The following is a 22,181-nucleotide window of genomic DNA, read 5'->3' on the forward strand; positions in this document are numbered from 1 at the left end:
AAATACATACTAAAGCATGGCGAGGGGATGTATTTAAATGCACATTTCATTGAACCTTACTGCAATGATATAATCCATAATTGTGCATGGAAATGCTGTCTTTGTGAGATTATGGCAACATAGACAGTAGTATGTTTCTGTTACTATCCTAACATCTATTCTGGTTTCTTAACAGTGGAAGAGATCCAACAGTCTTTCTGGATCATTTCTATCCAGAAGGTGGAACTCTTCTTATGCAAACACATTTTGCGCAAAGACAAAAGTCATCGGGCAAAACGTGTGATGATAAAACGTCTGGTGACAAAATGTCATCATTTTGTCATACTGTAGGTCCTCCTGGTGACAAAATTGTGACATCTTGTCTGGTGAGAAAATGTCACTTTTTTTCAAAAGCAGGTTTTCTCTTATAATTTTCATTTGAAAGGAGAAAATCAGAGCTCCTAAAACTCCTAAAGGGATAAAGATCGATGGGGATGATGATGTACAAAGCAAGCAAAAACACGATCTGTAAATGTTTAGTTGCATTAAAAATATTCTCGCATTATTTTCACATGCAATATAACGAAGTAGTCATATAACTTTTCCTGTAAGCTTGACTATATGTGATCATTTTTTAATTATTCTACTTGTCAGAAAGTATTTATGATCTACAAAAAAATGCATATATATTACATTCATGTGAACAGAAAAGTGCAAACACACACACAAACACACATACATATGACGTAAAGCAGAAGTTGATCCCGGTATAAAAAAGGTGCACACCATTAATGCAGATCTACTGTTGTCTGCTATACTAACACAAACTGCTGAATCTCTCACTTCCTAAGACGCTACCTGATAAAACTCCAGGAATTATTTTCCTGAGTGTATTTGGCAGTTTTTGCTGCATTGTGAGGGTCCAAACTGTGTGAGAGAAGATTAAAAAAAAAAAAAAACTAGAGAAGAACCACTGAGAGCAGAGAGCACGAGGACAACTGAGTGAGAGGCATTGAGAGGTGGAGAAAAGGGACAGCCAAGAGACTAAATTGCTTAATTGGAGTCACAGCCTGTGCGTTATAGACAAAGCCCTGTCTCTCCAGTCCAACCAAGTTTTATTTCCACTGAGTGGTCTTCCACCCTACCAGCTGGCCAGATCTCAGAGACATCTTCATAGTGAGGTAAGTTTATTTTATTCTAAATAAAACGTATAGGTGAATAAAGGTAAATGGTTCATGTTCTGGTGTTTACGGAGCAGTTTTCTACTGTTACTGCACTCATAGCCCTTCAAATGTGATGAGGAGATAATGATTTGATTTGTATTGATGCAGTTACATGTACAGCATGTGTATTAGCACTCAAGACGAGCTCCGTGGCAAGTCTTGTACTAAAGAAAAAGGAATTACAGTGAATGTGTAAATAAATAAATAAATGGTCTTGTAGTTTGATTACACTGCAGCAGTTTTTATAGTAACGTCTAAGGTGAATTGAAGATATTTCTGAAGTACTGACCCAGTGTCTGTGATCTTAATGCACAGACTTCAATATTAAGAAATTTTATAAAATCCATTTTTTGTGGATCATTTTCTTCAGATAAGCTTTTGACAACTATTTCTGTGGCATGAGTTTTGTACGTTTTTGGAAATAAATACTGCTGCAGAGGCTTTAAAAATATCTTTTTAACACAATTACAATAACCTTTCTTATATTTTGGTTTCCTCTGCAGAAATATTAACAAAATAACACCCACCAGCTCACCAATGAGATGTTTAAGGCCGGGGTTAGGTTCAAGTCTAGCCTATATGGGGACTTTTTGCCCATTTGGCACACCCAAATGAAAATCTTATAAGAGATGAACTGTAAGGCCAAAATGTCTGTAAGTGAGTTGATCTGAAAAGCAACATTTTCTAGTTTCTTAAACTAAACTAAACTGTGGTTCAACTGAAATCCAGGCCCTGCCTCTAAGAGCTTTGCTGGTGACCCAGTACGTGATGAGGTTAAAATAGTAGATTTTTTATTCTTAATTCGTTTAGATTTTTTCAAAAATTATGTTACTGTTGCTTTATTGCCCATCAGTTGGCTATTTCTACTCTATGATGTAACACACAGTAGTAGTTCTGGTAGCTGAGCTTTTGGAATCACAAGACCTGCTTCCCTGCAGAACCTAAATCCATCAGATGGAACACAAGATTCGGATAAAGGACAGACAGCCAGCATTGTGTGGGTGATTCAAACTGATGGGACCAATCAGGAGAAATCTAATTTCCCAAAAAGTCATTTGGCGAGGGACATGTTTCCTTGACGACCAGTAACAAAACAACCCTGGCCAACTTAAGTTAGGGAAAGGGAGTAACTGCTTTCACGTGTGAGCAGATGAACTTCGTTATGAGCCATTACAAGGGTGTGTATAGCTGTAGAGTGCTGGGGGTATTGTCTAATACAGAAGTAAAATCTGGATGCATTCCATTCATGTTCACCTCACTGAAGCACAAAGAAACCCGTGTTTCACTCAGCAGGCTCTTAAACATAAATCAGATAATTCACTTACAGGCTCCACTAATGTGAGAATGGTTGGACATCATGTGAGGAAACCGTAAAGGGAAAATGTTCTGTTATACAGTAGCTATATGGACAAATACACTGCGATGTGCCAGTTTGTGTGGTTTGTGTTACATGCGAGATCTGAGGTGTAGTTTGCCAATAAAAACTGTGGAACAAAACAGCAGTAATATAGTAATATGTTGGAATATTATAATATATAGAGTAATATTTTGAAATATTCATCATTCTATGTTGATAAGCTAACATTTTCTAATCAGTACAGACACAAAGGGCACAGCTTAGGGTAGAAGCTCTATACAAAAGATGCAATGTCACGTATTTGTTTGTCAAGCTCTGTTTAAAGTTCCTAATTTTACCATTATGGATGTTAGCTAGCTTTGCTAGCAAGTTACATCCATAGCAGGGCCCTTGAATGGTAAGAGTTATGTCAGGGGTGGTCACGTGGTTCATGTAGATAGTCGCTGGAGTGCTTAGCAGAAAATAGGAACATGTGAATATAGAGAGACAGAACTGGTAATTGGTAATTAATAATTATAAATACATTGATCTACAAAAGTTTTAATACCACATGTGTATGTAGTTAAATCTTGTGTTAGAAAACCTTACCTGCTTACATATTTAAGGTTGTATTACCCCATGTCTTAAGTCTCAGCTGACTACAAGGCCAGGACCCAAGGAACTGACCTCCCAGTCCATTGTTCCTTCAGTGGGCTGGTTTCAGTCATTATGCAAATGTACAGTTTATAAGATTGGGGAAACCTGCAGTCAGCTGAGACTGAAGAAGTCACTTGGATGAGTGACGAAACGTTTCTCCCACTGAAAATGCTACGTCCAGATGAACAGAATCAACTTTTGGGGATTTACTTACCTGGATGATTGAGCATGCATCGAGATGTTATCCAACTGCCTCTCTGAGACCAATTATAAGATATTCAATGTTTTTTGGAGAAAAGCAGAAATGACCTCTCTTTCTGTCTTGCTGCTGTGAGCACATTTTTAACATTTTGGTGGATCTGAATCTCCTCTTTCTGTCTCTGATTGATGGATAGTTTTACAACTTGCCCTTCTCTCTTAGACTGACAGTTGAATATGATTAAAGGACCCTCCTTGAAATTAACCTGCACGCATTTTCACCCTCTTTAAACCAGTTCATCCATCTGCATGTCATTGTCCTTAACGGTCTGAGATTTGAGGTTACAGTATGGGAACAAAAACATACTTTTAGGACAGTTATCCCAGGTCAGGTCATACTGCAGCTTAAACAAATCATCACAGCTTCAAGTATTTAAGCTGCTGTTCCCAGTTTTAAATTGTCTTAATCTGACAATTTTTTAAACACACATACTGAAGGTCTGCTGTGTGTTGCTGGAGAAGTCCAGCAGTAGCAACAATTCCCCTACAGGTTCTCCAGAAAGTACATAGTTTAGTTACTTTTACAAATATCTAGTTATAAACCAAACCTCTAGATCCTTACAAAATGTGATTTTTTAAAAAAAAGCTTTTGAATGACTACCTAACTTTGGCGTATAAGTAATACTACTGTACTTACAAAGTAACTGTGCTGCAAGAATAGTGTTCTACAGCTTTTACGTCAGCCCCATTTGTTTAAACTAAATCCATGAGTCATCTGACTTGATATATGTGTGCAAGTATTGGTATCTGGTTCTTTTTGTCTTGGTTCTTTGCACGCTTGGAAAATCTCACAAAGTACCTGGAATTGTCATGGACTTTCTCTCTTTTTCTTTCTCTTTGTCAAGCCTCCTCCGTATTAACAGGATGACCCTTCTCGACTACCCCATTCCAGATCTGGGTGTTACCTTGCAAGAAGTGAGCCGTGTTCTGCAGCTTACTTTAGGTCCCGATCTTTACCCAGAGTTCAAAAGTACGTTGCAACAACAAAGAGAGCTCCTTGAAGAAGCCCAGCAGAAATTAGCAACCAGTGCTGCAGGCCAAGAGAACTGGGTGACAAAGCAGTTCAAAAGAGGTCTGTTGTCTTGTGCTGACCCTCTCCCCATCTCCACAGCACTCCCTGTAGTTCTTCTTCCATCTAAAGCAAAGAAATGTAACCAGCTTAGTAGAGCAGCTGCTCTGCTCTGGGCAGCAGCAAAGCTTTACAGTGAGCCCGTCTTATTGGAAGGCAATATTCCAATGGAGCACACCCAGCAGGCTGAAGTATTCGCTGCCACCCGTATTCCTGGGAGGCATCAAGATGAAATTAAGGTGAGATTAATAGCAGTACAACTATCTTGATGAATCCTAAAAGACTTTATTCTTTATCTATTGATGTACTAACCTACTGAAGGTATATCAAATATTTTCTAATCTGTAGTCTTTGTAATTGCAGATCTTCCCCGACAGCCTCCATGCTGTCATTACCTGTGTTGGCGGAGTGTTCCCTGTTGACATACTGTGGCGACCGAGCACTGGTGGGCCAGTTTCTGCGCGGTCATTTATTGACATCTATAACCAGCTTGCTCAGGTGATGGATCAACCCAGGGCAGGGAAACAAAATGATCCTTCATCCATTTGCAACCTCACAGCTCTGGAGCGTAAGACCTGGGCTGCAAGAAGGGAAAAGATCCTTGAGGAAGGAGGAACAGCACTGACATCACTGAGGCTGATGGAGAGTGCTATACTTACGCTCTGTCTGGAAGACTATGATGCACCCTCTGAACTGGCTGATATCCTCAATGCAGTGAGGCTGGGAGGAGGAGGACACAATCCATCTCTGAGATACTATGACAAGGTAATGGAGGGAAACTAAAACAAGCTTAGTTCAGCTGTATCAGCTATTTACTGCGAAACTTTATTATAGTTTTAACGACTGTTAAAAGATTTAAAGCCTCAGAGTAGTAATTAAGAGTTATAATTAAATAATTTGTTTATTGCTTGCTGATTTGTAGAGGACATCCATCCATCCATCCATCCATCCATCCATCCATTTTATACTACTTATCCAATTCAGGGTGAAGGAGGGCAAAGAAACCCAAAATAATCCCTTTCTTTTCTGTGTTTTTTGACAGGTGTTGAACCTGGTTGTGTTCAAAAACTGCACAGCTGGAATGGTGTTTGAGCACAGTGCTGTGGATGGGATGGTGGCTGGGCTTGTGACTGAATGTGTGTATGATCTGTCGGAGACTGTTGACTTAAACCCACTGCATACTGGCACTGAAAACACGACTGGATCTGTTGCAGTAAACAATATTAATTCTGTTTGTCCCCATCCTCTAACATTCCCTTTACAGGGTGTAAATACCCCCCAACAGAGCCTCAATTTAAAAACAAACCACCCAGTTCTCACCTTTGACATCTCCTCCTATCCTGATGTCTTCTCTACTCTCAGAGGGCACAGAGGTCTATATGATGCCTGGATCAACTTCTCTTTGCAGCTCTCCATGAGGCAGACCTTTGGGGAAGCTGCTTCAAATCACATACTTGTCACACCTTCCCATATGCGCCACTACAAACATGGTCGTTGTGATCCTACATACTCAATCACCACACATTCTCGTCAGTTAGCAGGTGCCCTGGCATCCTGCATTGGTCCAGATAACGCCATCCAATACACTACTGACCTACTGCAGTTGTTCCATGTTGCATTTCTGGAGCATAAGAAGCTAATAAAAAACACCAAAAGTGGTCAAGGTGTTGGCCCCCACCTAGCTGCTCTGCGCCGAGCTTTACCATCTGAAAATCCTTTGAAAAGGTTCCTGGACCCCTTTGGGTGTCCGTCTGTGTATCTGACAGGTACAGATCTCATGGAAGGAGTAGAGTGCGGGGTAGGAAATGTTTATGCTCAAGATCAGTTGGCTGTAACCTACCTTGGAAAGAGAGACAAGGTTCGCATAGTGCTTAATGGGAAAGGTAGCTTTGCTGTAGAACTAGACAAGCTCCAACAAAACCTCAAGATGAACCTGAAGTTATTGATGCTTCTAGCTGTGAGATATGCCATTGCAAGTGAAATGGGAGCCCTTGAGTGTCTACTTCAGCAGGGGCAAAGAGAGAAACTCAGTGGAGAGAAAATTCATTATCCAGAGAGAACAGACAAAAGCACTGCTGGTAGTACCCTTGGCATGAGTCCAGACTACACTCTAGTGATTCATGGGGGTGCTGGAGAAGAGATAATGCTGAACTCCCAAGTAATAGGGGTCATTGAGTTTGCACTACAAATAGCTTTAACTCTTGGATCCCAAGTGCTTCAACAAGGTGGCAGTAGTCTGGATGCAGTTCAGAGGTCAGTGGAAGCTCTGGAAGACTGCTTTCTGTTCAATGCAGGTAAAGGTTCTGTATTTAACAAAAATGGCAAAAATGAAATGGAAGCAACCATTGTGGATGGCAGTACAAAGAAGTCAGGATCTGTTGCCTGTGTGCAAAGTCTAAAGAACCCAATAAAAGCAGCCAGGTGTGTAATGGATAAAAGCTCACATGCACTGATTGTGGGAGACGGAGTTGAAGAGTTTCTTGAAGAGCTTGAGGAAAAGCAGAAGTCTGTTGGTCCTGAGTATTTCTACACTGATGTACGTCACAGAGAGTTAACTGCAAAAGTCAGTAGTGGAAAAAACTCCAAAAACAATCATCCACAGACAGTCGGTGCTGTGGCCTTGGATCGCTGGAATAGATTGGCTGCTGCAACTTCTACAGGCGGGTTGGTAGGAAAGCTGAAAGGGCGAGTTGGGGACACAGCAGTAGTAGGAGCAGGTATATATGCTGATGACAAGTTAGCCGTTACCTGCTCTGGAGATGGGGATGTTTTTTTGAGGAACACAGTTGCTCAGAAAATAGCAAGTCTATACCATCATAAAGGCCACAGCCTTAGGGAAGCGTGCAGAGAAGTGATAGCTGAAGATCTGAAGGGGATCTGTGCTGGAATCATTGCTGTGGACACTAAAGGTGATGCCGTCATTGAGACAAATGCTGGTGTGATCTTTGTGGCCTCAATGATTCGTGGCATTTCACGAGTAGAGGTCCTCAGACCCCTGAGAGATCCCCCTAATGTTATCTGGGAAACAGATGAGCTTGTTGCTTATCTAAATCCCAAACCCTGGATCCCTGGAGCAGCGATTCTGACTAGAAAAACTCTTAGTGGGGCAAGCAGCATCTTCCACTTAGCTACAGCTGATTTTGTTGCTATGCTACAAGGAGCAAGAGTTGTCTCAAACTTGCTATGTGAGCGACTGGGAGTGCAACGTTGTGCCTTGGTATTCAATCCAAGTCCTGGTGAGCCAGCACAAATCAGACTCCTCCCTCTTCATGGCTTAGAGCCAAAATGGCAGCCCCATCTTGCTAGTGAAGAAGAGTTCCACGCTTATAATCCTGGCTATTGCACCTCAAAAAGTGGTCCACGCTGGGATAATGAAGCACTGGCTCGGGTTCAAGATAAGATTAGAAGTGCACTGCCAACACCAAATGCACCTTTTTGCTATGATTTTTTGGGGGACCTATCCAATGACAACCTGTTCAGTCGCATTGTTCGTGGGGAGCAGCAACAGTGGAGAGTGTGGGAAGACAGTGAGTTTGTTGCCTTTCTGACACCTTATCCAAACAGTCCTGGTCTAACTGTTGTGGTGCCACGCAAACCTCTGTCCAGTGACATCTTTAAACTGAAGGAACCTGACTACACAGCACTGATCTTGGCCACTTACAAAGTTGCTCGACTGCTGGAAGAAGGGATGAAAGCTCCAAGTGTTGCACTGATCTTTGAGGGATTTGAGATCGACTATGCTCATGCCAAGTTGATCCCTCTGTTATCTTCACCAGATGGCACTAAACCTGCTGAGCTGCAAACAGAATGCTTCCAAAGTTACCCTGGATATGTTTCATCACTGAATGGCCCACCCGCTGACTCTGAAACCCTCAAAACCATCCACTTGAAAATTACCCAGTGCAAGCCTGCTCGTTCCTGGACAGATCCTGAGTCTCACTCCATGGCAGCCATCAAGAGCCAGTGGTATCGAAACCTTTTCAAGATCCAAAACACTCTTTTCCACAGCACAGTGGAATACTTCAACAGTTCCTGCCAGTACTCTTATGCTCTGACACCTCTCACCACTGACACCATCTCCTCACCAATGGGCCTGGGTTCTGACTCAGAGCCAGTTTCTGTCAATCTCCTGGGCCAGGGTGTGTACCTTGCTGACTCAATGCAATTTGTACTGGAATACTTCCTTCGCTTCCAGGAAAACCTGCCAGGGACCTACTACATATCTCCCAGCTTCAGAGGGGAAGATCCTGATGCCACACACTTGAACCAGTTCTATCATGTGGAGTGTGAACTGCAGGGTGACATGGACAATGCAATGTCCATAGCAGAGGGATACTTGGTTCATCTCACCAAGTCCATGTTGAAGAAACACTCAGATATAATCCTGAACACTGCTGGGACCCTTGCACATGTCACAGCTCTGCTCAGTAAGCTGGAGGGAAAAACCAGACTTTCAAGAGTCCCTCTAGACCAGGCCATCCCCATGATGCCCTCTGCTGACTGTTTAGAGTGGGTCCAAGATGGTCAGCCGAATTTTGGCAGAAAGTTAACACGTAAAGGAGAGCGGGTTTTAATCGAGAAATATGGTGGAGCTGTTTGGCTGACCGAGATGGACCATCTGGCAGTTCCATTCTACCAAGCATATGTGGAGGGCACTGGGCAACGCAAAGCCAAAGCTGCCGACCTTTTGCTGGGGCTGGGCGAGACTGTAGGTCTTGGTGAACGCCATTCAACTCCTGAGATGGTACAAGAGGCTCTGAGGCATCATGGAGTGTCAGAGCAATCTTATAAATGGTACATTAACATGCGCCAAGTGAAACCACTCCTCACCAGCGGATGGGGTATGGGGACCGAGCGCTACTTGTGTTGGTTGCTCCAGCATGATGATATCAGGGATATACATATCATCCCCAGGATGAAAGGGGTTAAGTACATGCCTTGATTATGAGTTTTCCACATTTTTCAAGCCATTGAAATTGACTTGAAAAATGACTATAATGCATGTGGATTTGTACCATTAAAATGTTTCAGTAATCCCTAGATTACTAGAATTTTCCTCATATGTCTTGGACAGAAGAAATCTCTTAGAGCTCCGTTAGTGCAACCTGGTCATTGACACTCTGCAAATTTTTAAAACTCCAGCAGAAGCTGTAAAAGAAAAAAAAACATATATTTAAATGTAGAGTGGTAAGATCACAGCATTAATGTGTGTGGAAATGCATGAACCGTTAATAGATTTTGAATTATGTATACATGTTCTTGTAATGAGACTGATTCTCACTACTGACAAAATCATTATTTACTGGGTTTAAATTGTAGTAAGTAAATACATTTTAATTGAGTGATAATTTGACGACTTTTCATAAACGTTGTATACTATTTTAAGTGTCACTTCTTTATATTTTTTTCATGATGTCATATTTTTTGTTGTTGTTGTTTCTATCACATTACCTTTTTATGTAAATGTTTTTGCTGAGATGAAATGGATCGTGACTCACTGATGTTTGCACTCAGTAGTATCGATATTCAAAAGAAATATTGGATCCAAAATAAATATCAGTGACAGATTTGTATGGATTACTGATGTATCCAATTGACCCTTTTCATAAGAGATCTATATTCTTGAGACTAAGAGATATATGTTTTCAGGCCATTGGAGTTTATCAGAATCCAAATCAGAATACTTTAATAATCCCGTTTAAGATAGTTTAATGATATATATCAACTGTTTAAAATGATAACAGTGTCAACTGCCTCAGTGTCATTTGGCAAAGTTGGTTGGATTCACCGATTCTCCAAATAGTCTCACATTGTTCAGAGCTGTTTGGTTTATTGTTGATTTAATAAATGTTTGTTGATGCAACTAAAAAGAGCATGACTTTGATGTTCTTATAAAGTCTTACATACGCATACATATTATATTATACATATATACTGTTCTCCACAATAGAGAAAAATTACAGAAAGTTCTTTCTTGATTGCATTCAAATTGAGTGTATCAGTTTTCATCTTTCAATGTTAATTAAATGTTTATTTGTTTGTCAATTTTAATCCATCCTTCCAATGAAATGTATTAGAATTATAAGTGACACTTGGGCAAAAAATGACGATACATGAATTCACAATTTTAACATGAAACAGCAACCAGTCCTCCACACAGAATTCCAGAATCAGCAGTTTAGTATGAAAGAAAGAAAAGTATGAAAGAAAAAGTATATCTTCAGCTTAGATTTTTAAAAAAACAGCCACAGCTGATGTTTGTCCAGAGTCTCTCTGGAGGGTAATTCCAGGGTTTTAGTGCAATGATAGCAAATGCATGAGCTCCATTTGAAATAAGCTTTAAATGCGGGATGCATATCCACCACATTTGCAGGTGCGAGACCATTTAAGGCTTGAAACACAAACAGTGCCAATTTATACTTGATTCTGTAACGTACAAAAAGCCTTCCAACACCGGAGTGATGTGAGCCCTCTTTTTTTGTCCCAGTCAGTAATGTGGCTGCAGCATTTTGGATAAGAAATAATTGACTAGCTCCAGTGTACAGTGCATTACAGTACCCGTGTTTAGATACAACAGACATATATATATATATATATATATATATATATATATATATATATATATATAGATAGATAGATAGATAGATAGATAGATAGATAGATAACCCTTTTCCAAATCAAGTTTAAGAAAAAGTTTTTTGTCTGGAGATTGCTGTTACCACAGCAAAATAGTGAAAACACAAAATTGAAAAACATGACCCTTTTGAACTTTATGACCTCAGTACTACACAGGTATCAGCCATAACCTTATTTCAATATCGATTCAAATAAAATAAAATAAAATAAAATAAAATAAAATAAAATAAAATAAAATAAAATAAAATAAAATAAAATAAAATAAAATAAATAAATGTTGTGTCTTTGTGATTTGGCGCTATTTGAATAAAATAAATGTCATTAATTCAAAATAAAAGCGTAAAAAAAACACGAAAAACTGACCCGGATATAGTGTATGAATAGCAGACTATTTGTTTCCGGTTTCCACTATCGACTCTGACCCCCGGCTAGAGCAGAGGTCTGCTTTGCGCAGAAGACAAACTATCTTTGGTCCTTTTTTCCTGAAAAGTAGGTGGCTTAGATTTGTTTTGTTGTGTCTTTGTGTGGCTCGTTTACTCTCGCTCGCACAAACGTTTCAATGACCATATTTTGTCCATAAAGCTGGCTCAAAGTAAGGTCAGCGCTTGCTTCGGCAGCTAGTTAGCGTGTTGTGCTACAAAGAGATGTGACTTGATCCAGCCATTTTCTAAAGACTAGTGAGTCTCGGTATGTAACACGGCAACGCTTTCTTTTCGCTGATGAAACGGTCCCATAACCTGTGCTAGAAAACAGACTGCGAGCTTTAGTGTTTACTTGCTCAGGTTCACACAGAGGCTAATGTGGCAGTCTGAGCTGACACTGCAGCTGTGTTTTTGCAGCGTGTGGCATGTTTGGTTTTACACTTTGAAGGTTGGATTTTTACACGGATGAAGCCATTTCTAACTGTCACTTCAGTCCTCTAATCATCTACCCTGTGTTCACCCTTTGCACAGGAGCAAGGGTATCCCCCTCCTCTCCATGTGTGATCCCTGATGGGCAGCTGGTCTCGCAGTGCCGTGCTGGAGCTCTACAGGGCGCTGCTCCGGGCAGGCCGACACCTTCAGTACACAGACCGGAATTACTACCGCCGCGCCGTGGCTCGCGAGTTTCGCCGCTGCCAGGCACTGACGGTCGCAGAAGATAAGGAGGAGGCCCTGAAAAGGGGCCGGTTCTTTCTCAGCAGCCGACTGGGTGGGCTTATGTAGGAGGAAGGCGATCAGGGGCCATCAGGTGGTGGGTTAAAGGTTGTCTGAAGGTCCATCTTCCAGGTGGGTTTACACGTAAAACGTCAGGAGTAAACAGACATTCTTTGTAATGGTTTAGTTTGTAGGAAGTGATGTAAACAAGATCACATGGTGATGAGCTATCCACTGATTTCTCGGCTCTTCCCACCCTAGGCATCCTGACTCCACTTCTTTTTTTAATTTTTTTTTTCCCAGTGCCAGGATGGCGGGGGTGAACGGAGACCGCAAAGGAAAGAAGGATGATAATGGGATTGGAACAGCTATTGACTTCATGCTTTCAAATGCCAAACTTGTGCTGGGGGTGGGAGGGGCAGCCATGCTTGGCATTGCAACACTAGCCGTCAAAAGAGTGAGTACTATCATGAAAAGTGTGTGTGTGGGGGGGGTGGGGAGATAACTAAATACCAATACAATGAATTTTATGTGCAGATGTATGATCGTGCCATAAGTGCTCCCACCAGCCCCACAAAGATGGAGCAGACAGGAAAGAGAAGCTGGGAGGAGCCTGCCTGGATGGGGTCGTCCCCGAGGGTTTTAAACCATGACATGAAGTCCACAGTTAGCAGGTCGCTGCAGTCTCTGCCCACTTCTTCACATGCTTTTGAACCAGGTGAGGGGAAGCAAATTGTCCTTTAATTTATAACTTATATATGAGGTAGACTATCGGCCAGCTCTCATCTTTTTTTTAAATGTTTTTGTTTAATCTGCTGACAGACAGCCTGTTTGGAGGATTCTTGCTCTTCCTTTACAGTGGGTGCTGGCTCGTTTAAGTTTAGATACCCAGCTGTTTTATACTAATCTTTAATTGTAATGTTATAGAAACTGTAGAAGCCCCTTCAGTTAGTCTTCATAGATTTAGTTCTGTCATATTCAAATATATAGGGAACATAACTGTGCCACTCCCATCCTATTACACCTTTACCCATCGCTTCCTCCTGAAACCGCAGATAAGGAGATCTCACAAAATCCTGCTGCACTTATTAAAACAATGTATCTGTAACTTGTTTTCTCCCCAGACTGTCTGCGAAGGGCTGTGGGTCGAGCTGCTGTGGGAAGAAGCGGTGCCACTCGGTCAGATATGATGCGGGCCCGGATGCGTCTGTCTTTGCAAGAACACCTGTGGGAATTCTACCAAAATAATGTCAACATCCCTGCTGAGGAGCAGGCCATGGCCAGGAGGGCAGCGCTGGACATCTGCGCTGAGCTCAGAGTGTTTCTTCATGCCAAACTGCCTGACATGCCGCTCAGAGAGATGTACCTCAGTGGCAGTCTGTACGATGACCTTCAGGTAAGGGCGCTTATTTTTGGGGATTGTTTTTTTCATAATGACACATTAATTTAATTGGAAACCATTCTCCCCTGTTCTGCCTCCAAGGTTGTAACAGCCGACCACGCCCAGCTCATGGTGCCTCTTGTCTTGGAGAAGAATCTGTGGTCGTCCATCCCCGGAGAGGACACGATCATGAATGTCCCAGGTTTCTGGCTTCTTCGTAGGGAGAATTTGGAATATTTCCCTCGGAGTAGCAGCTATTGGGACAGATGCATGGTCGGGGGTTATCTCTCCCCGAAATCAGTGCTTGAAGTCTTTGAGAAGCTTGTTGCAGGTTCTATTAACTGGCCAGCTATAGGGAGTGTCCTCGACTATATCATCCGTCCTGTGGTTCCCGCCGAAACGCTGACTCTGGAGGTACAGTACGAGACAGACAGGAAGCTGTATGTGGACTTCTTGCCTTTGCTCGTGATGGAGGATGGAACCTCACTGATTGCCAAACCGCACCGGTTTGCTGCAGAGCGCCACGAAAACCTGTGGCGGCAGAGCTTCCGCGTGGCCGAGACCGCGCGGCTCAGGGCGCTAGATCAGGAGGATGGCGGCTGCCGCTGCACCTGCCTCAAAGTGGTGAAGGCTGTGTGCAAGCTCAACCCTGCCCTTCACAGGCTCAACTCCAGCCAGCTCACTAATACCATCCTGTTGCTCAGCGAAAAAGAAGGTGACTGGACTCAGGAAGCGCTGGCCGACCGCTTCCTTCAGCTGCTACGAGCGCTAGTGGGGCACTTGGAGGCTGGGAGGCTGCCGTGTGCCCTTAGCCCTAAAGTGAACTTGTTTTGTGAGCTGACTGATCAAGAAGTGGACGAGCTAGGGTATACCCTCTACTGTGCGCTGTCTGATCCCGGGGGGCTGCTGAGAACTGCTGCAGCACAGCCACCACACCCCTGAATGGTAACGCTGAGCTGTGACGAGGTTGAGGGAATAAAAACATGTGCATGGAATAATCCTCTCTTGTGCAACACACGCTCTCTTGATTAGTCATGGCCTCCTCTACATGCAGAGGTCCGTACACACAGTAGCAGTTACTCAAATGTTGGGGATATGTTAACATTAAAGACGTATCGTTGTGATCCAAATATTATTTTAATCTCAGAGAACAGGTGGTTTTTTTGGTGCTGATGGCGCTCACTAAGGCCATTGTATTAATGAAGTTAAGAATGGATACACCATTATGGTCCAGTGTTGAGTTCCTGCAGAAGACTTGAAATGTGTTACACTTGAAGTCCAGTGTTTTAGGAATACAGACTTGTCTGATGCAGGTCAGGGTTACATGAACTGATTGCTAACTCAGTTTTTGGGATTTGATTCAAAGAACAGAGTGTAATGCTGCGTGTGTGTATGCCAACTCAAAAGTTAATAAACCGTTAATCATCCTGAATGACATCTGCGAGAAATCGTCATTAATACAGTGGCTGCTTTTTTATTGTATGCTTTACGTTACCTCGGGTATGTGAAAACAATCATTAAGTGTGTGTTTGGAACGTCTGCTGCTTGCATGTGTTAATATGGAACAGGTTAAGATGCACAGAGTTGTATGTCCATGTCTTGCTTCACACCGTTCAACCAAGGTAACTGATTTAAAGTTTACTAGAAGTAGAAAGAGGAAATTTCTGGGTAGTCTCTGGTTGATGAAATTCCCCAAAAGGAGAAGTAAAAAAAAAAAAAAGGATTCATGTGATGATTGAATACAAAGTTGCTCTTTGTTTGCTTTTGCTCATCTCCAGACTCATGTTTGCTGCTTTAATCCACAGGTCTGATATGCTTTAATCCTGATTTTGTTCATTTTCTCTCATTACTATAAAAATGTGTAGTGTCCTGCTGTAAATTTGGAACAACGTTAGGCATTCAGGAGGACTTTCTGAAAGCGCTGTATCTCTTGGCCTTTGCTTTAATTTCCTGCTATTGCTCTAAACTATATCCAGTATGTGTTGCATTCACTTGCTCCATCTGGGCCTCCGTGTCTTTTGTAGCAAGATGGTTCTTTCGTGTTGGCAGTTTTCCGCCGTTGTCCCCGTGCAATTTGAGAGTTAACAAACAACAAACATGGTTCTAAACTGCAGGAGGTTTTTTTTGTCCTTTTGGTGTGTTAGTCTCAGTATTACCTGAAGCCTCAGATCACAGTCAGAGTAGAGCCTGTTGTCTTTGTGTGCTTGCATATAAACCCTGATTAACTTGTCGGTGCCAGTCTGTTGTGTAAGTTGCCAGACACAGATTAGAGCAGCGCAAGTCCACATCAAGCAGGTCAAGAGGACGACTACTGTTTATCAGTACTGCCGCTGTGACACATTACAGATCTGTGTGCCTGTCAGATCGTCCTAAATTTGACTAGATTACAGGTGCTAATGTTTTGGCTCATGATCTGATGCACAGGGATCTACCCATAGATCTTCAGTTATGTAACTGCAACTGTAATAGCCAGGGTTTCTAAAGTGAAATTATTCTATCAGTTCATGGTCAGGTGACCGGTAGAGTAAGTATGATAGCTGCCTCACTGGCAAGTAGTGTCTCTCAAAAACAGTATTCAAAATATGTCATCCAAATAATCACATGACCGCTGTTTGCCGTCACTTTTAGCCTTAGAGTGAAGAAAATGCAGTGATATGGAGTAAGTGACCCCTCAGTCCCCATCCCACTATTTGTATTGTGTACATAATGGAGGGGTCGTTTATAGTTCCGTTACGCGTTGAGTTAATAACCACTTACATGGTGATCATGATGATAACAATAACAGGGGGGGAAAAAAATAAATATTTTTGTATTTATTGTACATTTGTAACCAAAAAGAGCTTCATATTTATTTGCACTGATGCAGGTTCAACATGTAATGTACTCCTTGTTGTGCTTCATTAAGTGCTCTGATCTGGATGTGTGGACAAAAAAATGACTACAGTAGATCTTTCTCTGCAAATTAAGTGTCTTCCTTTGCTGACCTAGTTTATGCTATAAACAACTAGGGGAGTCACTGTGCCACATTTGTAATGTCGTAAACAAAACCCAAAGTAGATCACTACCTCTACCTTGTGGAGTGCATATTAGCCATAAACCATGTTGCATGCTATGTACTTTTCCCAGCAATTTTTTTTTCCAAGTTGAACATTGAACAGTGCAGCACTTTGTATACTACATTAAAAATGAAAATGACATTCTGCACCTTGTTGTTTTTGACTTAAAGCATATTGTGGTTTCACACTGATGGGTTACAAACTAATAAACATGTCTCCCAAAAAAGTGACAAAACATTTATTTATTTATTTATTCTAAAGTTTTATTTTGTCAGAAGTCAGTAATCAAATTCAGAAATGCATGTTACAAAAATCCTCATATACACTGTATGGACAACAGTACTGGGCCCCACCTTAAAGCATGGTGCTGTAATAGGATGGCTATCATTGCAACAAGTCAGCCTGGGGAATTCTTTCCTCCTAAATATTCTACAATCAGTTATAAGCAGTATTGCAAAGTGAAAGTGTTTAGATACCACAGAAAACAAGCCACAAAGAGTCAAACCATATAAAATTGTAGGATGGGGTCACTGACAGCATTAAAGTTGCCATTGCTCTTCTGGCTCCGTAACTGTAGAGGTCCAAACCTCTGCTGGCATTAACATGGGCACCAAAATTGTATGTTGGGAGCTTCGTGGCATGGATTTCCAGCCGCTCCTGTAGGAGTAATGTGTAGGTAGCCCACTACTTTTGTTCATATAATTGTGCTTTTTGTGTACAAAAGGTGTCACACACTTCAAATCACACAAATTTAAACCATCCAAAGACATTGAAATGCACAGCTTTGCATAGTATTCTATAAAATATGATATGTTAAAGCTAAAAAAATCAAAAGTATTTAAACTGACAAGTGTAAGAAATGGGTTGTAGTAGTCCCTTTGTTCACATCACTCCTTTGATTTGTGGTCATTAATGTAGCATCCCTATCAGCTCACTGCAAATCATTTGGTGATTCATGTAAACCTCATTTCTGCATGCAAATGGCAGATATCTCTGCAAATCAAATAAAACAAGACTGTCGATGAAACTTTGCATTGCAGGACTTTTAAAGTGAAATTACTGATAAAAAGGAGAAGTGCAGTTTATCTTACACAATGTTTAATTGTCTACTTGGTAGGGGCAAACCCCACGCGATCAGCATTCCTGTCGAACACTGTGTAGTACTTCCCAATGAATACATCTCCCAGGATCCAGAGGGGTCCTGCAGGAGGCGGGATATCCATGGCCATAAAGCCTGACAGACAGATAGTCACACCCAGCTGAGACTCCTGCAAACAAGGGGAAAGATTTTACTCCTTACCCTCAGCAGTCATCATCTCTGACCTCACCACCACTAAAAGGACATGTGACAACTGATGATTGTTTCTTACAGTTTTTGGGCAATAATAAGAAAAACTGCCATTAGATTTTATTATGACTTAAAAACACCACTTCTTATTGGTTTAAGTCAATACCTTCACGACATAATCCTCTCCGGTCAAGTTGAACGTCTTTCCTCCAATGTCGAAAGAGATGACGGGGAGAGTTGGAATCTTGTTACACTCGATCAAGGCCTGAAGGGGACAGAAAATGTATGTCAAAATTAAGTTAAAAATCAAGGTGGAAAAATGCAGTGGGTGGCTTGTAATTACACACTCATCTTTACCTCTCCCATGAGCAGGGGGATCGCTCCAATGGCTTTCTGCAGTGCCTTGACTTCCTCCTTAGGACCCACAATTAGGGACGTCCCTGTGTCAACGATAGCCTGGCAACCGGCTTTGCAAAGAGTCAGCTGGTTGCCAACATCAATTCTGTGGGGACGGTAAGAAGGAACCAGCATGGTGGGACCAAGAAAGAAGGGGCATGAGCTTATGCTCGCTATCTGCTGTTCACCACACATTTAAACCCAACTTTCATCCGCCTACACATCCAAATGACAAATCTCACATATGTCACACTGCTTAAACTGCTTTAACCCACGCACAGCTGCTGCCCCTCTGCAAGCTGTGTTGCTACCCACCTGCACCCTTCTACTCCCTTTTATGCTGCTTTTGACTTAATGAATATCATACCTCTTTTTGTTGATGCATTTAATATGCTCAGATATATGTGGAAACATATATTTCTGTAGGCAGGAATAATAACAATCTAACCTAATCTAATCTGAAATGACTTTTTCTTGCATGCACGCTCACTTTGACGTCACGGATGGTATCCATGACAAACAGAAAAGAGGGAACAGAAAGTCTGTCATGTGTCATGTGGACTATTCAACTTTTAACAACAAAGCCACTCAGGTTCCTTCTCACCTGTTCATTCCGATCTGCCAGTAGGCCTTACGTGTCACATTAACATAGTGCAGGTCTCCAGTGTAGTACTGCGGGTCTGTCCCTCCCAGCGTCAGCTCCCCTCCTACTTCTGCGGTCGGGTCTCTGGTGGAAGGTAAAAGTCAAAAGAACCCATCGTGTTAGCAAAAAACACCAAACACATTTTCTCAGCTGACTTCTCTACACAGTTTAAATAATACAGCAGTGTAAATCTAAACTGTCAATTCAGGGGCCTGTGTGTCTATTTTATCGCAAACCAACCTGCTAATGTAGAAAGAGAAAATGTTCTGGGGGAGTAGCTTGGCAGCCATGGCCGTGTCAAACACTGGCACGACATTAGCTACAGATATTGAGGGGTAGCCCATGCCCAGCACCCCATCGAATCGCGCAAAGGCAAACGTAATCCCGGGCTGCTTCACCGCTTCTCCAAACTGCTGCCCAGGCACAGACAGACCTGCAACCTGCAATCCATGCCAAAGGAATAAGAGGGAATGGTCAATACACAATAAATGCTTCGAAGGAATGCCAGGAATGGTGTGATCACCAAAACTGAGAAATGCAGTCAAACAAAGAGCTTAGTGATAGAGTGACTGAGTGTTTCTCAAACTCACAGTGACAGTGTCCCCGCTGATGAAGCCAGACAAGCTGCCCCTGCCATACTGGATGGAGAACTCTGTGCCATTCTTGACATATGTGCTCGACTTCTTTGAGTTGTAGCGGTGATGAAACCCTGATAAGAGAAAAACATCAATCATACTTAAAATTCATGGATTTGTTGGACTTCATACTCCTGCATATTGGGGAGCTGGCCAGGGAGCTGCTCCCAGGCCCCTGAGAGGCCCCTGCCATTATCCACCAGATATACTGTCAAATCTAAATGAGGATGTGGTCCCAGTAAGTCAATAGCAGGCTATATTCTTCCTGCACATTGTCTCTGACTGTTGAGCGCTATTTTTATATTTTTATAAAATCTTGTGGAAAGGTGGTGTACAGGGCAGAGAAAGAACCCATCAACTTTGGCATTAAAAAAGTTACTAAAAGCTTTTGAATCTTTAGTCCTCTTTTCAAAAATAACAAATAAATAAATATTCACACTTACAGCAGGCAATATCCAACAAGGAGCAGTGAATGGAGGGGACCCACAGGTTGGAGGAGCCAGTGTCAAACAGCACAGTGAAGTTCTGTGGTGGGGTGCCAATACTTATAATCCCATAGTACTGAGACTGAGGAGACAAAACCGGGAAACAATGTAGTACCGACAAAGTTAAGCAAGATCGTGCAGGAGTTACTGCCAATATAACAGTTTGCCTTTCAGCTGTACTAGTTCTCAGCACAAAATTAATCTTAGCATTAATCTCAGACTTTTTTTTCCATCCCCCAAATTATTTCAAATACAGGACAAAGAAGAAAAGGGGGGGAAAACATGTGTTATCACAGGTGCTTAAGTCTAATATTTACTTAATTTAAAATCTCTCTCTCAGGGGCTAAAATATGCGATTGACCCTTGAATAAGACCTGCACACTAACATTAGGTGTATTTACGCTCATGCATGAACTGTTAATTTGTAACTTTTAACTGAAGTGTCCTGCAGGTGACACATACATCCAAGAAGTTGGTCAGCCTTTCCACGGGCAGCTGTGGGGATGGAGCGCTGTCCGGTGATCCGGTGCTCTTCGCCAAAGCCCGCAGCTCATCCACGGACATCCCATTATCGTTCATCAGGCGGCGCAGGCTCCTTGTTTTATAAAGAGGAACTCTGCCATAAAAAAACAAGATTTAATTAAAGGATGCGCGCCTTAGTCACGCGCTCAAAGATGCAGCTTCCTGGTGCCGTCCACACGGAAACCCTTCTCACACTGAAGCCTTTCAAGTGGACAAAACTGGCAGTAAATAATACTTTTAAGTACACCTGCGACAGGTGCTGCCTCAGACCGGAAAGGACAACAGCACGCGCGCATTCATGAATCCTTATTTAAAGTCAGAGGGACGGACGGCAAGAGTAGCACGCGCAAGTTACATCATTACTAGCAGATAAATGTTATTTACCTCAGGATGGCGGTGCATTGTGCTAGCAGCAGCACCCCGGCCACACAAAGTATCTGCAGTCGACTCATTTCTGACCTCCAGAGTAAAAGTCCACTTAATTTCCGAGGCTAACGGACGCAGAAACGCGGAACCGTCTACTTCAACTGACGCACTAAAGCTGAGTGAAAGTACTTCGATAACATCCGCTCTCACTCGGTTTTGTCCGCTCTGCGGCTCCGCGGTTGGAGGGCAATAATGAAAAGGAAGCTGCCATTGGTTGAAGAGTGTGGCCGTCACTCAGAGCTACAAACAGGCGCACTAGGTGTGTGACGGGTCACGAGTTCTACTCTGCTCACTGCGCATTGCACAGATGTGTTAAAATAATGGAAAACGTCCCACAAAGCGCTCGGTGAATACTCTGTAGACATGCAGTTTGTTACTGGCTGTTGGTGAAAGGCTGCTTTTGATGAGGCTCCTCACACACAGACCTGACTAAACAGAGTTAGAGAGATGTGTGTGTCAATTGAGTTTCAAAAACATGGGCTCCTGCTGCAGTTGCATCTTTGGTAAAGGCACTGGTGTTTATAAGATTGTTGGTTTTTACAAATGCTTGAGATGGTGAGTAGTATTCAGCCAGTGGTTTTTGATAAAAAACGGAAGTACCCAAGCCACAAGGACTCGATTTTTTTTCTTCTGCTGCTTTTAGAAAGTAATTCCACACGTCTATTGTCTTGTGTAGTCTGGAAGATGAGTGGATGATGGGGTGGGTGCAGTTTTCTCTGTAGTGGGGTCGGGTGGGCTGTCCCGGGCTCTGTGGGGCCGGGCGGCGCTGCTGCACTGGGCCCTGGTCCGGATGGGCCTGGGCCCCCTTTCCCTGGCGGGTTGCAGAGCATGGGGGTGCCTACTGGGGTCAGCGGGGGAGCTGGCCCCAGGGAGGGGTCACTTGCCCCTCCCTTTCTTCCCTCCCCATCTCCAGCTGCCTCCCTCTTCCCGCTCCACCACAATCACCCACACATGCAGGGCCTTGGGGTAGGGGTGTGTCACCAGGGTGCAGAGGAGGCATCCCCCCCCTCTGTCCCCTTCTGGCTGCCCCTGCCTCAATTTTATCTCACAACTTA

At 42.6% G+C, this 22,181-nt stretch overlaps 4 protein-coding genes across 5 annotated transcripts; 3 read left to right on the forward strand and 1 right to left on the reverse strand.

The window, feature by feature from the left end:
• The first annotated feature begins 1,048 nt into the window (after positions 1 to 1,048).
• si:ch211-256m1.8 (uncharacterized) lies at positions 1,049 to 10,392 on the forward strand. The gene is made up of 4 exons (XM_063471457.1): positions 1,049 to 1,160; positions 4,299 to 4,761; positions 4,886 to 5,287; positions 5,565 to 10,392. The coding sequence occupies exons 2-4, from the start codon at positions 4,318 to 4,320 to the stop codon at positions 9,462 to 9,464; spliced, it is 4,746 nt and encodes a 1,581-aa protein (XP_063327527.1). The 5' UTR covers positions 1,049 to 1,160; positions 4,299 to 4,317; the 3' UTR covers positions 9,465 to 10,392.
• A 1,114-nt stretch (positions 10,393 to 11,506) lies between these two features.
• LOC134626010 (mitochondrial ribosome and complex I assembly factor AltMIEF1-like) lies at positions 11,507 to 12,363 on the forward strand. Its single transcript, XM_063471462.1, has 2 exons — positions 11,507 to 11,647; positions 12,112 to 12,363. Exon 2 carries the CDS (start codon positions 12,151 to 12,153, stop codon positions 12,361 to 12,363), a length of 213 nt encoding a protein of 70 aa, XP_063327532.1. The 5' UTR covers positions 11,507 to 11,647; positions 12,112 to 12,150.
• Positions 12,364 to 12,604: 241 nt separating this feature from the next.
• On the forward strand, positions 12,605 to 17,566 carry mief1 (mitochondrial elongation factor 1). Of its 2 annotated transcripts, XM_063471458.1 has the most exons (5): positions 12,605 to 12,751; positions 12,832 to 13,012; positions 13,117 to 13,152; positions 13,419 to 13,690; positions 13,778 to 17,566. In XM_063471458.1, the coding sequence occupies exons 1-5, from the start codon at positions 12,605 to 12,607 to the stop codon at positions 14,615 to 14,617; spliced, it is 1,476 nt and encodes a 491-aa protein (XP_063327528.1). In that variant the 3' UTR covers positions 14,618 to 17,566. The 2 variants fall into 2 exon arrangements, with proteins under 2 accessions (XP_063327528.1, XP_063327529.1); XM_063471459.1 differs by lacking the exon at positions 13,117 to 13,152.
• Positions 16,986 to 21,266, reverse strand: napsa (napsin A aspartic peptidase). The gene is made up of 9 exons (XM_063471461.1): positions 21,085 to 21,266; positions 20,641 to 20,794; positions 20,137 to 20,260; positions 19,649 to 19,767; positions 19,299 to 19,498; positions 19,020 to 19,142; positions 18,377 to 18,521; positions 18,186 to 18,284; positions 16,986 to 17,999 (listed from the first exon to the last, which is right to left on the reverse strand). The coding sequence occupies exons 1-9, from the start codon at positions 21,150 to 21,152 to the stop codon at positions 17,838 to 17,840; spliced, it is 1,194 nt and encodes a 397-aa protein (XP_063327531.1). The 5' UTR covers positions 21,153 to 21,266; the 3' UTR covers positions 16,986 to 17,837.
• Positions 21,267 to 22,181: the final 915 nt, after the last annotated feature.

Source organism: Pelmatolapia mariae, linkage group LG4 (assembly GCF_036321145.2).
Source record: "Pelmatolapia mariae isolate MD_Pm_ZW linkage group LG4, Pm_UMD_F_2, whole genome shotgun sequence".
NCBI classification, from domain to species: Eukaryota; Metazoa; Chordata; class Actinopteri; order Cichliformes; family Cichlidae; genus Pelmatolapia; species Pelmatolapia mariae.

Coding starts and splice junctions, on each gene's coding strand:
- napsa (XM_063471461.1), bottom strand. CDS start 21,152: ATGAGTCGACTGCAGATACTTTGTGTGGCCGGGGTGCTGCTGCTAGCA. Junction 20,261..20,640: donor GGCTGACCAACTTCTTGGAT/GTATGTGTCACC, acceptor TTGTCTCCTCAG/TCTCAGTACTATGGGATTAT. Junction 19,768..20,136: donor CTTGTTGGATATTGCCTGCT/GTAAGTGTGAAT, acceptor TTCTCTTATCAG/GGTTTCATCACCGCTACAAC.
- LOC134626010 (XM_063471462.1), top strand. CDS start 12,151: ATGGGCAGCTGGTCTCGCAGTGCCGTGCTGGAGCTCTACAGGGCGCTG.
- si:ch211-256m1.8 (XM_063471457.1), top strand. CDS start 4,318: ATGACCCTTCTCGACTACCCCATTCCAGATCTGGGTGTTACCTTGCAA. Junction 4,762..4,885: donor GGCATCAAGATGAAATTAAG/GTGAGATTAATA, acceptor TTGTAATTGCAG/ATCTTCCCCGACAGCCTCCA. Junction 5,288..5,564: donor CTCTGAGATACTATGACAAG/GTAATGGAGGGA, acceptor GTTTTTTGACAG/GTGTTGAACCTGGTTGTGTT.
- mief1 (XM_063471458.1), top strand. CDS start 12,605: ATGGCGGGGGTGAACGGAGACCGCAAAGGAAAGAAGGATGATAATGGG. Junction 12,752..12,831: donor CAACACTAGCCGTCAAAAGA/GTGAGTACTATC, acceptor TTTTATGTGCAG/ATGTATGATCGTGCCATAAG. Junction 13,691..13,777: donor GTCTGTACGATGACCTTCAG/GTAAGGGCGCTT, acceptor TCTGCCTCCAAG/GTTGTAACAGCCGACCACGC.